Here is a 16,293-nt window from a genome sequence, read left to right on the forward strand (position 1 = left end):
ATCATTCCGATAATGCGATGACACCGCATGAGCAATCGATAACACGAGATGAGGAAGGAATAGGCTGGAAGAAAAGAGGGTATCCTGTTTGACACACAAAATCACACACCCAACACCCACGAATATTTGAGTATGTGATTGTCAATACAGGTCACAGTGTTGCTGTCAGTGGCAGTAAATAACATTCACCTACGCTTTAGATGTGGTTTTGGTCCGTTCCATACTACCAGCGTGTTATACACACCCATTATTGTGCGAGTGAAAGTTCCGGGTCCAGTGGCCTTAAATTCACTCCCTCAATCTCAGTGGCGCCAAAAGCACTCCTACACCATCAGCATGTCAATTTTTAATTGCGTATTTCCTTCTGTTACAGCTCGTTTGCAGGCAACGTGGTTCAAAGCGTGCACCCTGCTATACATCATACTATACACGAAGCTGTTTAGGCCTCTGGGGCGTGGGGGTCATAATTGTAGTGTGATATTGAAAACCAGACCTACGTCGTTTCCAGTAGGGCAAGAAAATGAAGCTTACAGAAAGAAACAATGTTGGAAACTCTTAAACATGTATAAAGGCTGGGAGGCCCCAATCCTTGAATCCCAGGGTGTGTAGTAGTTGACAGTATAAATGTTGGAACAGTATGGAGGTAGAGGTCACGGAGCTTGTTGGCAATGATGGGGTTTGTCGTCAGGGAGATGCCCACTGTGTGCATATGGAATCTAACTGTGCAAGATTCACCTTCAACAAGGGGTGGGGGTGGTCTACCCTAGTGGTTAAAGCGTTCGCTCAACACACCGAAGACCCGGCCGGTTTCGATTCCCCACATGGGCACAGTGTGTGAAGCCTATTTCTGGTGTCTCCCGTTGTGATGTAACTGCAATATTGCTAAAAAAGGGCGTAAAACCCAACTAGCTCACTCATTTACGTCAGATTTGGCAATGAACGCTGTCGCGTGCAGTCCAGCTAAAGAACGGTACAGATGTAGCTTAAAAATGAGTTACTTTATGTGTTATGGCTGTGTATATAGATGCAAAATACGCCAAAGGCTGAATTGCCAGATTGGATTACTTTCTTGTCAATTAAACCACTCTTCATTCAAAAGAGTGACCAGTTGTTCGGTCAAGTCATGCATGAAAGTCACGTCATGTTCAGGCATGTCACCGCCGAGACAAGCGAACGTGAAACAAAGACATGAAACAAATGAAACATGTTTTCACTTGTTACTTTATGATTCATAATCGTACAAATACGATAGTTACACCTGAACAGCATCCTTCTCACAAAGATAAAGAAACTTTGAATGACCCTCTGTCATTACAGCTGCCCAGGAGAGGAAGGGCCTCATTTTGTCCTGGGAATATCTGTATCGTTTGGCAAATCTTGAGGCAAGTTTCTCTCTTCTTTTCCTCATACAAGCTTCGCTGATCTTGGGGCGAGGAGGGGAGGTTTCCTCAGACTCTCTATTGTCGTCTTCCTCTGGAACAAGGCTGTACGCCCCGTACCCAACTAGTTTACCATCAATCAGAATCGGACAATCAAGTCTTGTGTCAAATGGCTTCGATTCCCGCAGCGAAGCTAGAATATCGTCTGCTGTCACCCCGAAAGGAAGTAAAAATGGCAGTTTGTTGCGATCGCCAATTTGGCTGCTGTCTTCAGGATCTCGGAGTTTATAGAGAGTTATCCATCTTGAAATTTGATCGAACAATGGCTGCTGGTTCTCAGAAACCCCATATTTCTCGAACTGCTTGAGCAGGAGCACTACGTCTCGTCTTACATCAGACCAGTATTCACGGGACGAGAGTGGCAGCATCGTTCCCGTGAGGCAAGCTGGTAGTACCTCCTCAACCTGCTCGTCGGTAAGCAGAAACCAGCTCTTCCGTTTAGTTGGCCGGTCGTGTGGATTATGAAGCTGTCTGATGATAAGTTTTGACGGCGAACCGCGACCTTCCTTTGCCCACTGTCTGCGTAAGCCATCTATCAGAGGTAATGACCGCATCTTACGCCAATCGTATATCTTACCGTTGCGAACGAAATACCTGGTTTTGCGTTTCATCACGTTATACCTGTATAACAGAGGCAAAGTGAACTTGATAGCTTCTTTCTTCGGATGGACCTCTGAGGCTGACGACTCTTTGGCGCCGCTCTCTGGTTCCTTGTGTTTATCGCCTGCCTGGGATAGAAGTTCATTTTCCTTTAAACGTAGATTGTTGCGAATGGCTGTAATTTTTAAAAGGTTGGCAGGATTCTGGATGTGAGTAGCGAACTTGAGCGGTTGCTCGGGGAAGCTCTGAGCCATTTTGGGAGTTATGCAACCCATTCTGGAAACAGTGGAAAGATGTTGTCAGAAGAGTATTTTCTTCTTAGAAAACAGACAGAAGTCGACAGAGCGACCAATTTAAAGTGGAATGTCAACCAAATTTTCTAATGTGTTGCATGCAAAAGTCAACGGATTGAAACAATAAAGAAGAACATGTGGCACGTGATACCTATAATATATGGGAAAAGATACAAAAATATGCAGAAACAAGCTTCGCTTGGTGCCGGAATTTGGCTGGCTTCACGAACTGCTTGAGCAGGGTGCCAGGTATGTATGAACCCTCACTTGAGTGAGTTAATATTTAACGTCACATCGGCAATATCTCAGCCATATCGTGACGAACCTCACTTGAAGTCGAATATAACTTTAAGTATAACGTACAATATATCACGCACACATACACACTTCACAGTTTTGATTTCCACAGGAAATTTACATTTATGGCACCCATGGGTTTAACAAGAAACTGATTATCACAGTAACTCAAACATCGAAAAAATAATTCGGAAATTTAATTGTCATGAATCGCACGCTGTAAACTGAGATACATCTTTTGGAACTTTTATATTCACTTGAAGTCGAATATAACTTTAAATATAACTTACAGTATATCAAACACACATACACACTTCACAGTTTTGATTTCCGCAGGAAATTTAAATTTCTGGCATCCTGGGGTTTAACAAGAAACTGAATATCACAGTAACTCAAACATCGAAAATATAATTCGGAAATTTAATTGTCAGGAATCGCACGCTGTAAACTGAGATACATCTTTTGGAACTTTTATATTCACTTGCAGTTGAATATAACTTTAAGTATAATGTACAATATATCACGCACACATACACACTTCACAGTTTTGATTTCGGCAAGAAATTTAAATTTCTGACATTCAGGGGTTTAACAAGAAACTGAATATCACAGTAACTCAAACATCGAAAAAATAATTCGGAAATAAAAATGTCACTAATCGCACGCTGTAAACTGAGATACATCTTTTGGAACCACATTTCAACAAGCCACACACGTTGTGTTGTAGCGCTGTATGGACGTACTGGACAGACACTGAATAAGCATACAGTCTTTGAAGGTGTGCCAGGCTGGCTGGTAGGTATCCGGTATTCTGTACGTGTACCCCCGGAATTCGTACATGTCGAGCTGAAAATACTTTAGGGTACACCTTCAGAATGCCGGATAGTTACCAGCCATATAAACCTAAAGTGTGCTTCTCACTATATATTAGGTCATCTCTTGTTTTCCCAGAAGCGCGTTTGAGGTTTTTGTTTTGGATTGACGGGTTTTAGTAAGACCGCTTCCCAGGTTTTACTTTTCCTAACTTTATGAATATGAACACTAACATTCAAATAATACATCAGTGTTTGAAATCAACTGAAAAATATCGTTCAAAATTAAACTCACAAAACAAAGGCTTTCCGAGAAAACACACGGAATTTCCCTCCCCCTCTGGTTTTACATTGTCTACCAAAACCTCGGAGGCTGTTTTCTACATATCGTTACATGTATATCGTTTATAGCGTCTTGCCACCCTAAACCCTAAACCTTACAGTGATCCTAATCCTAAAACCTTGCCCTAACTATAACAAAAGTTAACTAGTATGCTTTCAAAGATGGCGGAAATTATCCCGTATTCTGTAATCTTACCTATTTATGTCTCAAAGACTAAGAAAACGTGAAATCCTACTCAAATAGCCCATACTTGTTATGGCAGACTTCCGACTCTCTACCTTTCATTTGCTCTTTTACAGTTGCCCACATTTTTTAAAAACATGTCAGTTATTCGTCAGCGGATTTGGGAAGAATACACCATTTCGATGCGACAGTTTAAGGTGGTAAATGATAGGTGGTAGCCGGATCCATGTTTTTTGAATAATGTGACAGAAGGGAGAACATAAACAAAATTACCTGTTGTGAGATGCTCCGGCACAAAACGACGTTGAATGATGACGTCAAGACAAATACTAAGCGACGTCATAGTGGTTATGACGTCATACATTTATCATTTTGGCCGTGAAGAAGCAAACAAGCCATGATCGCGAAATGAGTACAGAACACAATGTACTAGCATTGAATTATTCGTTAGGCTAAATGAAAAAAACCGTGAAATGATTCTCGGGCATTCTCGTAACAAGTTTTACTGCCATTTTAAAATAAAAAAAAATTTGACTTTGCCGCGTCCCGATCATCCATTATGTCCACTATGAGAATGAGTGTCTGTAAGAACGCGTCACTGAATCTACAACTCATTAACACGTGCTAAACTTTCAAAGTTGTATTTATGTGAGAAAAAATATGTTTTTAGTAAATAAAAAATTAAAAGAGCTACCGTCCTTGTTACTTTTGAAACATTCATTTTTTTCGCAGCCTTAGCATTCGGAAAACATAACTCTGGGTTTTACTGGGACTCAACAACTTATTTATTTCGAAATAGTGTATGTAGACGAAACGGTGGGCAGTTTGAGGTAATTATACAAAAGCGGGAAGGAGGTAAAGTGACAGCAAACACTTTCTGGGGAAATTATACCAAAAGATAAATACAAACGCTTTCACATATTCTGTGTAAATGTAAATTGGCAGACATCTATTTTCGTACACTTATCATTTCCGAGTTTACGCGGTCGCTACACATAAAGATGTGATGTCAGATTTCGTGTTTGTAAACATTAGAAATCTTCTTGGTTTCCTGCTGTCATGATTTGGAAATCACAAGCTTCAAAGATGAGCTTTTTCATCCAACGTTTTTTAACTATGGAAGCCCATTTCAGACACAATCCTTATAACTTTACATTTTTTCGTGAAACGTTACCAAGTAACAGCAATTATGATGACTTTGAAAGATCAAACCAAATGGTTACAATAATGGATTACAAAACTATGTTTGTGTTTATTCAGTTAAAGTCTTTGGAGTGGCGTACAATTATTATTTTTTTTAGCTTTACTTTCAAGATTACTGGAACTTTTACTTGTTTAAATGCATTTTTATTACGATCGGCAAAAGTAGAAAAAATCTGAACATTTCCCGACAAGAACCTTGTATAACCATTGAGACCTGAGCTTCAATAATACATCATTATCAGATGGTGGCGTAAACTGTTCTGAACGATAAAATACGTTCAGAGATAAACACTTTTTGAAAGGAAAGAAAGGACAAAAAGTACTTTCAATACTGCAAAATTGGCATCCACGTACTCCACGTTGTGGCATCTGGGCATCCCAAGTACCAAATGGGGTGCGGCGCCCTCGGTAAGATTGCAGGTGTAGGGCAGCGGCCTGTAATTTTTCCGAACCGGTCAATCTGATGATTGATTCCACCGACACGATGGCACTCCAGGCCGGGATGACGTTTAGGGATCAGGGAGACCACACATGGCAAAACAGTGTACAAGAAACACCCGGTTTACATGACGGAAATGAAACCATCCACATTTAGTACTGGTCACTGAGCAGTCTGGGTGTTTTGTTCAGAGACATATTCACGGAAACGTGAAAAGGAGAGCTGAACACATCAGTGTACAATCTTTTCAGATAATATCAGACAAAATTTTTTCCTACTACTTTCTGGTTAAATTACCCTGAAGTCCTCACTTCAGTAGTCAAATTCACTGGTCTCAACTGATCTATCGGGCCACCTGACAAATATTATGACTATAACTATAAAACATGTCCTTCACTTCATTAACAGCCACCAGTCCTCATACTAGTACCCACAATCTTGGATGCAGCCATATTGTAGGTAACATGCATCATAAATACATTTTCTGATTTGGCATGTTCATGCATTTCAATAGGGAAAAACAGAACCACAGCATGCACACACACTGATGCATGTTCGAGTTACTACTACACAGACGCACGTAAAGTGTCAGTAAAGAGAGAGGATAACCTTCCATTTTCCAAAAACGATGAGAGAGGTGTTAAGTAATTTCGGAAGACATGTTTAATTTCCAAACAAAAATCATCTCCATGTGACACAGTTCAAAAATAAGCATGGAAACCACAACCCTAACGTTATATTAATATTTTGGGTCCCTTGACCCTTAAACATCTTTAGAACCAACAGTGCCACATGACCAGGAATGGCAAGCACTTTTCAAGACAGCTGGAAGAACCTTAAGCAACTCCAAAAGACGATCCACTTCATCCTGTACTGATATGAATTGCTTCAACTATTGTACTTATCATTTTCATTATCTTCTTCTAATCAGCTGTATGATCAACTAATACGTCCCTGATCGATGCTGGGACTGATACTTCCCCAAAGCGATATTGAGAATAATAGTTGCCTTATATGTCAAGCTAAGGTTGCTGGGAATTTATTCAAGTCCCTGAACTCCCAACAGGGACATGCTGCATTGTGAGTGATTGAGTTCAGTTTTAAGCCGCACTGAACAATATCCCAGTTAAATGACAACAGACTGTAAATAATCGTCTGGATCAGACAATCCAATGATCAACAGCATGATGTGCACAACTGGGAACAGTGTCAACCAAGTCAGCGAGTCTGACCACCCAATCCTGTTAGTCGACTGTAATGACAAGCATAGTCACATTGTGAGTTAAATACTGCATTTCATAGTGTCTGATCACAATACAGAAGTTCAGATGCATTGTCCAGTAAACATCTTGTACATTTAAACAGCTCTATATGTTCTCATGCTATTACATTTATTGAACATATATTACAAAAAAGGAGCTTTTTCCAGGCAACCAAATGAGTCTCTGAAACTGGTGGAAGTCTAACATGGTGAGTCTAGAGACTTTTCATGGAGTGAGTGAGAGAGTGAGTGAGTGAGTGAGTGAGTGAGTGAGTGAGTGAGTGAGCACATAGCAATATTCCAGCCATATGGCGGCGGTCCGTAAATAATCGAGTCTGGATCAGACAATCCAGTGATCAACAACATGAGCATCAATCTGTGCAGTTGGGAACCGATGACATGTGTCAACCAAGTCAGCGAGCCTGATCACCCAATCCCGTCGCTTCTTACGACAAGCATAGTCAGTCGCCTTTTATGGCAAGCATGGGTTGCTGAAGGCCTATTCTACCCCGGAACCTTCTCAGGTGATTGTTCATGGAAGTAATGATAGGCATGTCTTAGAGAGAGTTGATATTCAAGTCACACTGGCACAATTTCTACCATATTGGGGCTACAAACCTTGAGACAAGCATAGGATGATATCCACTGCCCATAATACATTCACATTACATAATTCTATACAATTTTATGGTGTTCCTGTATATTCACATTACATAGTTCTATACAATTTCCTGGTGTGACCAGGGACCGGTTCACATGTCACATGCACAACATTATGTCTCCTACATTTACTACACAGTACAGTACAGTACAGTACAGTACAGTACAGTACAGTACAGTGAAGTCTTAGCATAGCATGATACATGCGACTGTACACATAGGAGAAGTATTACATAGAAAAAAGATCTTGTGTTCTTATGGAATAAGAATGAAAACCAAATCAATATAATGTTGACCCCAGTATTTTCTGGATTTACCCAAACCTATTACAACAAGCATGTGGAGAGAGTTTATCCCACCACCGACAATATAGCAGCCATATCATGGCAAGTTATCACAAGTGGGCTTCATCTGTGTGCCCATATGTGGAATGGAGCTTGGGTCATGGCAGTGCTTTAACCACCGTAAGGGAGCATCCCTTATATTTCTACTGGACATAATCTTGTTTAAAATGACTGGTTTGTTCACAAGTCAATTAATGTGTGCTTAGAAAGCAATTTTCCAAGTGACTGACCAACATTTTTTATTAATAAAACACCTTGAAAGGGGGCAAACCTTGCTGTTGACAATCCCCAATGTCGTATATCTGCGAGTCAGAAAATCCTTTAGAGGAGATGAAACTGGGCTTAACATCACATTCGCATCTGCTGCACTTATACTGTAATGTGTGTGTTCCTGTATGTTCCTCTGTGTGCATGCTCCCCAGCGACATCTGTGTCACACTGAATCAATTCAAAACCAACAGTCCTCGTCATATCATCGTGTTTCCAATTGCCAGGTATCATGGGAACAGGTCACAATGGCAACACACACACACAAAAAAAAAGGTCACATAAAAAGTCAAAATGGCCATACCAGTCAGTCAAAATGGCACCACAATATTGTTTTCATATTAATGAGTATTGCTCTTCACATGCTTTCTCAACTGAAATTGTTACTTACATAATACTTGGAGATAGGTTTTTAATCATGTACTTTGAGACGTTTTCTCATGTAATACTTCAAACTGTTTAATTACTCTGGCAATGACTTCTTCAGTAATAGATGTCAGCATTTATAAATAAAATAAGCAGCCAGGAACATTATTTTACACCAGATATCAAAATCAATATCAGCAGTACGTTCTTGAAAACCACAAACTAGAAACGTAATCATGTCATTTGCCCACAAGCTGACAAAGCAGTCTATATGGAGTATACCAATGACACTTTCACACAACTGTAATCTAGGACCAGGGCCTCATTCAACAAAGCACTAAGGTGATCATAAGTCATTAAGGTAACTCCGGTGTGTAAGTCGCTACTAAGTTAACCTTAGCACAATGTTAAAGAATGGAAGTTCAGGTTAACCTTAGTAAAGGATGCTTCATGAAAAGTGGCCTCGGACCCTTATTCTCAAAACTTTTGTAGCCCTAAGAATTTCTTACCCTAGATAACAGCCAGTGTGCTAAGTATGGGTGGAAGAAATTGGAAATGGTTTACAAACATTTCCAGAAATCAGTGGCCTCTAATAGATTCATTGGTCACCACCACTCTTGGTTCTCCTTTCACAAAACATTAGTGACTGAAGCAACCTTAGTGCTATGTTAAAGAATGGGAGATAAGGTTAACCTAAGTAAAGGTTGCTTCATGAAAGAACATGTTTACTAAAGGCTTTTCACCACACTTCAGGAGGCGTAAGTAAAGAAGAGGTAAGATGCAGGGTATCTTCTCATAAGACAGACCTATTGCCACCTGAAAACCATGATGTCCCCAAGCAACTTTTTGAAAAAATAAAAAGGTTCTGACTATCATACTAAAGCTGAGGTGTTAGTCTATCTCATGATAAAATGTCAGAAAATCATACTTCAGTGTTTGGAGTTTGCACATCTCAAACTGCTATTCTATCTTATGATAAATTGTCAGAAATTCATACTTCAGTGTTTGGAGTTGGCACATCTCAAATTGTTATTCTATCTCATGGTAAATTGTAAGAAAATCATACTTCAGTGTTTGGAGTTTGCACATCTCAAGGGTATACGTTCTGATTAGTCTCCACTTATTAGATTTAGCGACAGAGAACAGTCTGTTTTTAGACGATGACATATCTTATCTGTTGAAAATGATTTGTTGATGTGTAATCCACATGTTTTGTATCATGTAACTTCTTTTGTCACTTTTACACCTTGACATCTCATAATACATGAGAAAATGTTATAAGTATCAAAAAATATATGAAAACATACATATGGCCGTTTTAACCTTTTGTATGGCCATTTTGACTTTTTGATATGCCCATTTTCAGTAAGGATGTGTTGAAACCAATTTGACGTCCTAGTTGAAATGGTCACATATCACAATGGTTGTAACTTCCAGTGCCATCGCTTGGTGCTACACGACCAGCGATCAAACGATGTCTCTCCTGCAGATGTTTCATCCAATTGTCCACAAAGGTGGAGAACAGAACGTTAATGCCTGGACAACATCTTTTCAACATAACGTCATAAATGAAAAGGAACAAGCTTGATTCTTTGGTCATCTTCTGGATGTCGAAGCACTATCTGACATCGCAACAAAAGTTCTATGTATGGTGGCCAAAATCTGTTGGTAATTATCACATATGGATCATGGGGTTCATCAATGCACTTATTCATAAGTTCTTGAAGCACAACTTTAAATGGGACAAGATTTTCCATGGAGATCTTCTTGTCACTTGACCTAAGTTTCTTCTTCCCAGCCTTAACCTCTTCAACACTAGGCAAAGGAAAATGTTCATTGACAAAATGTACCAGTTTCTTCGTCAAACTTCTATTCATTGTCTCCCCTTTCCGAATCTTTATGTCAAGTTCGGAAATCACAGATGACATAGTAACCTCTTCCCCATCATTATTGGCAATGCCCTCCAATTTAATCTCCAGACAATTATGAACTGCTTGCAGTTGTCTCTGGATTTCTTCCTCCCGGGATATTTGCTGTGTGAGCTCCTTTTTCTGACTCTTTACCAAGGTTAACACTTCCTGCAGTTGTGATATACTCTTAGTAAGGTCTTTTCTCAATACTTCCTGTAGGATGTTAGGATTTTCAGGTAAAACATTAGGTTTTGAGTTTTTGACAGTCTCAATTTCACCCTTCACTCGCTTCTCCTTTTCTTGCAAAATTGCTAGAAGCGGACAATGATCATCTACAGCCTTTGGATCACAGTTTTTTGTTATTAATTGATGGTTTGTCTTAACAACTTCCCACTTCTCTTGACAGACTTGCTTCAGTTCTGCTACAGCTTCTGCTGTCCCTGGTGTGCTGTCTTTATCAGGTGGAGTTTCCTCCTCTTGCAGACTTGCCATTTTCTATGTCTTTACAGGTCACATTCTGTAAAAAAAAAAAGAGAAACAAACTGTTTCAGGAAAAAAGCAAAATTCCACCCAGAAAGAAGCATGGAGTGCCTATTGTCTAAAGCCATTTGAAACCAGGTGTTAACTGAAACAAGGAAATGCTTAACCGACTAGCATAAATGCTTTGCACTAGACATAACAATTATATACATATTCCTTTCCTTTAAGAATTCCTACTTCCTATGCCCATTATATAAGGACTTGCTTAAAATCTTCATTGTTGTCATTGTATGGTCATATGATGATATATGCTGAAATCTACTAGAAACACATCACCTGGATAAAATGTTTTATCTCACTGAATATGAAGCAAAGAACTTGTCCCTACTGACATTTTATTGTTTATCATGATTCTAGATGGAAACTTAAGAAAAAGCACAAACAGTCATTCATCATCTAGTGCAAACATAAATCAGCCAAGACGATGATGGGGGTCAAAATGAAACTTGACACACGCTCAAAAAATGTTCATCACTGTTAAACCTTCTGGTCACTTGATCCATAGACAAACCAGGATAAAGATACCAATCAGTTCATGATCTCTAAAAAGCAGAAAACATGGCATTATATGTAAAGGCAACAGTTCAGTGCTCTTCAAAATTTAGATGTGATATTGGTGCACTGTTGAATGATCTGTCAGTGTGTTGTGGTGCCATCACGTTTTCTGCATTTTCACATGATTTCCAGGTGAAAACATGATTTTCAGCAAATGGTGGGTTTTGTGATCACAGGGATGCATGTGCATCTTGGTATGCATCACATTTATCTGTCAGTCAGATTATTTCAAGCACAGTTTGGGTTCAAAATTCATTTTGCACATTTCAGTCTATGATAATAGGGTGGTGCATTTTTAGTGAACTTTGCTAAATATCAAGATGTTTCCAACATGAGGAATGAATACAATAAGCAAATATCGCTGAAGGGGTTGTTGTTGGCACGACTGAACTACAGAGGAAAATGTCTGTACACAGGAACATTTAAGTGTTTTCTTTGCTAAGGGTAAATTTCTGTAACCAGAACATACCTGAGGTACTTATCATTAAGACCTATACTGATAATGAACCCTTCAATGCAGTTTTGTAACTTATGGCTTGAGTTGTGGGAGGGTCATTGATTGTGTACACGACATGACATGACATGAGTAGGGGTGGGGTTCTCTTACTATGGACACAAATTTTAACTTGTGGTGAAGGGAGGGTCATTCACATTGTACATGCTCCTCCATAAAGATTATCACCAACTTGTCTAGCCCTAAATTATGAACGGTCCCTAAAGATGACAATACTGCTGAGTAGACATATCACAAAATGGAATATAGCACCATTAGAACTATCCATGGGCCACAATATCTTTGAACAGAAATGCTGAACTTGCCAAATTACATTTATGGATAGTAATAATTACCTGTCAAATTATATTTGCATCGGTGGGATGTGCCTTGGAAGTGACTAATAAACACTGATGAAAATGATCCGTGTCCATTTGGTATATCCTGAACTGCAGCACTGGGTAAGAGCTCCTCCTGTTCCCCATCCCAAACATTACTTACAGATTGACATTAACTTGAATTTGTAACAAAACCTCACTCAACACTTACTAAGGACTCACAAAAACAACTAAAAGCCCAAAAATGAAGTGCAAAATATAGGGTTGAACCACCTAGTGTTACCTCTGTTATTCTATGGAAGAAAGAATTTGGGGCAAAGGAAGGAACTCTTTCCCAGTATTGTTCATGTGCTTTGTCTATCTGAGAACTGTATGTTAAATAAAGTTCTTCCAAATGTCAATACCCATTTAGAGTACTGGAACTTGGAAGAACTTTAACCCCCTGGATGCCAAGTTTTTTTCAGGTACACATTTTCGTAAAGTTTGAAAAGTGAACGTTGTGTGAGATTTGTGCTCACATGGTCCTGGATCTGCATACAGCTATAAAATTACACACAAATGTAGAATATTTAATTTCCTATCCGTTGGTATAAATATTACTGTGACTACCTCAGGGGTTTGAGACTATTGTGTGTGTTAAAAAACAGTAAATTTCTCCATTTTTTATCATGCACCAATAAAAAGCACTCTATGATTTTTGTAATTTGTCATCTTTACGGAAAGTGTGAGCGAAGGAAATACAGCTTCGTATCTGAACAACACAAGTGAGTGAGTGAGTGAGTGAGTGAGTTTAGTTTTACGCCGCACTCAGCAATATTCCAGCTATATGGCGGCGGTCTGTAAATAATCGAGTCTGGACCAGACAATCCAGTGATCAACAACATGAGCATCGATCTGCGCAATTGGGAACCGATGACATGCGTCAACCAAGTCAGCGAGCCTGACCACCCGATCCCGTTAGTCGCCTCTTACGACAAGCTGAGTTGCCTTTTATGGCAAGCATGGGTTGCTGAAGGCCTATTCTACCCCGGGACCTTCACGGGTCGAACAACACAAGTGTATATGAAATGGGTGTATGAGCTAATGATTTCATACACTCAGTAAGTGTGTTAAAACACGTCATACACACAAAATAAAAAATGACCTGCAATAATGTCAAAAATCGATTTTCTTCTATGATGTCAAACGTCGACAGTGAGGACACGCATATATAAAGATAAGGGGGCGTAACTTTGCTATGCTTTACATTATGTCAATGTAACTCAGATCACATGGAGAGAATTTGCTGTGGATATGGACAGTATATTTTAGTTATGCTTTGTTCACAGTGAACCAAACTATTCCAACACAAAGTTCCCCAATGTGAGAGGATACCTTTTTGTAGTTTCACAATTTGTAAGAAAAGATGCCAATGGACTACATTAGAAAGCAGGTAATAGTGATTTGAATGGACCTATCTGATACAGATTCCCATATTCTATTGTTTGTGTAAATGCATTATGATTGATTTTGCATCACTATTAACAGAGTAGTGGCCACGTTTTCAAATGTAATGAAATCACTGAAAATAATGTGACATTTTAGTTGACGTCATATCCTGTTTTGCGTATCTTGCGACGTCGGAAAAAGACGACACTGGTTTGCTGAATAGTATATATCTAACCTAATTTCCACTCAATGTATAAAAGATCTCGGCTTCTGTGTCAGAATTCAACAATTTTTAGACAAAACATAAAATGAATGGTTTTACCACTGAAATAGTGTCCCGAATATATCAACAATTAGACAGTTTTACTATGTATCTTATTGTGAGCAACACGTGCACTTGTCTGGCATCAGTTTAGAGTAAATGAAAATTTCACAACACCTGAATGTTCTTTTCATTGACTATTCATTTAGGAAAGAGACTTTTCTTCTGATGATTATGTAATTATTTCACTTTGTAAGTATGTAATGAAAGTTACAGAGAGATCGCTTTTTCAGTACAGAACTATTAGAATATGGACATAAGGTTTGTCCAAATTAAGACATGACCTGGTCTATATATTTTTAACAATTTTGCGTATAAATATTGTTTGAGTTAGATATTCTGCCACCAGATATGTTTTAATCAAATTTGAATTGACTTTATCATCTAAAAAAATGATAATGAATCAACACATTTTTGACAAACTCGCACCTGGTCAATACATTTTCACAATTGTTTTGTGTATAAAACAGTTATGAAATGTGTTTTAACACACTTACTGAGTCAATTTTCCATGTACATATTATTCAAACAATCAAAAGCTTTCACAGAATGAAAATGCATACCTTATATCCACATATGATATGGTTTTAAACATGGATATATGTAGATACTGAAATCAGTTTCATAAAAAAATATCTGAACGATACGCAAAATATACATCAGAGTACCTACAGTGCAATCACAATGATACAGCCATTGTGTTTACTCTTGATCAACCGACCTTCACCTCAAAGAAATTGCCTAATATGTGCAACAATGTTGGCATGTGACATCACTAACGATGACCTATTTCTTTCAAAATGGTGGCTTGGCTGACAAGGGTACACAGGATTTTATGAGGACTCTTTCCTTGATTCAGGGATCTTTTGTACATAAATGTGAGATGTAAGGAATCAGAATTATTCTGACTATCTGTGTATTGTTATGTGTTTTTTATCGTTTGCATCGTAAATGACGGAAGAAGCCAGAAATGCTGACAAGTACCATTGTCGTTCTGCGTGATTTTGCGTCAGTCATGGCCTCACTCTGCACTGAAGGTTTGACAGTTTCTTGTGAATTATCAAGTGATTGCATTGTATCTATTTTTAATTTGCTATTTCTTGCTACGATATTCTTACCCTGAATATTCTAAGCGTACTGAGCCATTGTAAGCAATGAATACACGGTCGGATGCTGGAAAATTTCCTAAAATGCTACACAGTGTAAAATTGGAATTTTTCTGTGTTTACATTTCAGACAAGCGCTGTCTTTCAAACACAGCATTCGTTTTCATACCAAGTATATTTTGTTTCGTTTTACCTAGACAGTTGGCATTGGTGACAAAGACCATTTGTAATTTGATTCTAAGATGTTTGGGGAATTCAATGATGCATTTGTCGCAGCTGACTATGAAATATACATGTTGTAATAGGCATCTCAATAACGTCCTTCTCGAAACATGGTTTTGTAAACACTATCAAATATGTCGTAAAGCGCACTTCTGCGTTTTCGAAAGTGTTTTTTCGAAAACATTCCTGAATTTCCAACCGATTCTGGGTTCATCGGCGACGTTTCAGAATCATCATTACTGGTTACATGAAAACTTGATATATCATTATCATTAATATGCTATTTTTGAAATTCAGTACTCCCAGTATTTATCCGATTTTCACATTTCAAAACGTACAGCAAATAACGCTCTGCATCATGATTTTGTTTAGTGTGAAAAATGACGACATTTACGATGAAGCCTATTTTGAAAGGCAATTTTAAGCACTTTAGCTTGGTCTTAGAAAATAGTGGATGGTATCAGGAAACAGGGAATTTTCCGCAAAATGCAAAACAGTGAAGTATATATATGTGCGTGGTATATTTAGAATTTTATTGGACTTCAAATTGAGGGGTGGAGAGGAAGGAGATATATGCCCCTGTGACATCAAGAGGGGGTTAAGAAGAGTCAACATAAAATTCAGTCAATCGCCTCATTTTGTTATTTGCAGAGAGATGTGGGACAATCCCCCAGGTATAGTCTCGAGATGAATGGTACCTCTTTCGATTCTGGTGTAAAAGTGCCAATCAAGGTATCACTGAGAACGACTAAACAGCTTTCACCAAGGCATATCTTGATTATCACCGTTTGCTTCCCGCCACCGGAAACGACAACGGTTGAACTACATTGAGGATTAATTGTACGCGAACTCCATTCATCGCTATGTCGCGC

General features: G+C 38.8%; 2 protein-coding genes across 2 annotated transcripts; both read right to left on the minus strand.

Annotated features, from left to right (window-relative positions):
* Positions 1 to 1,252: 1,252 nt before the first annotated feature.
* On the minus strand, positions 1,253 to 2,326 carry LOC137294311 (uncharacterized; the record flags this gene model as incomplete). The annotated part of the gene is made up of 1 exon (XM_067825310.1): positions 1,253 to 2,326. A coding segment is annotated over one exon (1,074 nt), but the record flags the coding sequence as incomplete, so codon positions are not given.
* Positions 2,327 to 9,992: 7,666 nt separating this feature from the next.
* LOC137293969 (centromere protein K-like) lies at positions 9,993 to 16,211 on the minus strand. The gene is made up of 2 exons (XM_067824872.1): positions 16,120 to 16,211; positions 9,993 to 10,934 (listed from the first exon to the last, which is right to left on the minus strand). Exon 2 carries the CDS (start codon positions 10,907 to 10,909, stop codon positions 10,070 to 10,072), a length of 840 nt encoding a protein of 279 aa, XP_067680973.1. The 5' UTR covers positions 10,910 to 10,934; positions 16,120 to 16,211; the 3' UTR covers positions 9,993 to 10,069.
* Between the last annotated feature and the right edge of the window lie 82 nt (positions 16,212 to 16,293).

The sequence above is a fragment of the Haliotis asinina genome, chromosome 8 (genome assembly GCF_037392515.1).
Source record: "Haliotis asinina isolate JCU_RB_2024 chromosome 8, JCU_Hal_asi_v2, whole genome shotgun sequence".
Taxonomy (NCBI): Eukaryota; Metazoa; Mollusca; class Gastropoda; order Lepetellida; family Haliotidae; genus Haliotis; species Haliotis asinina.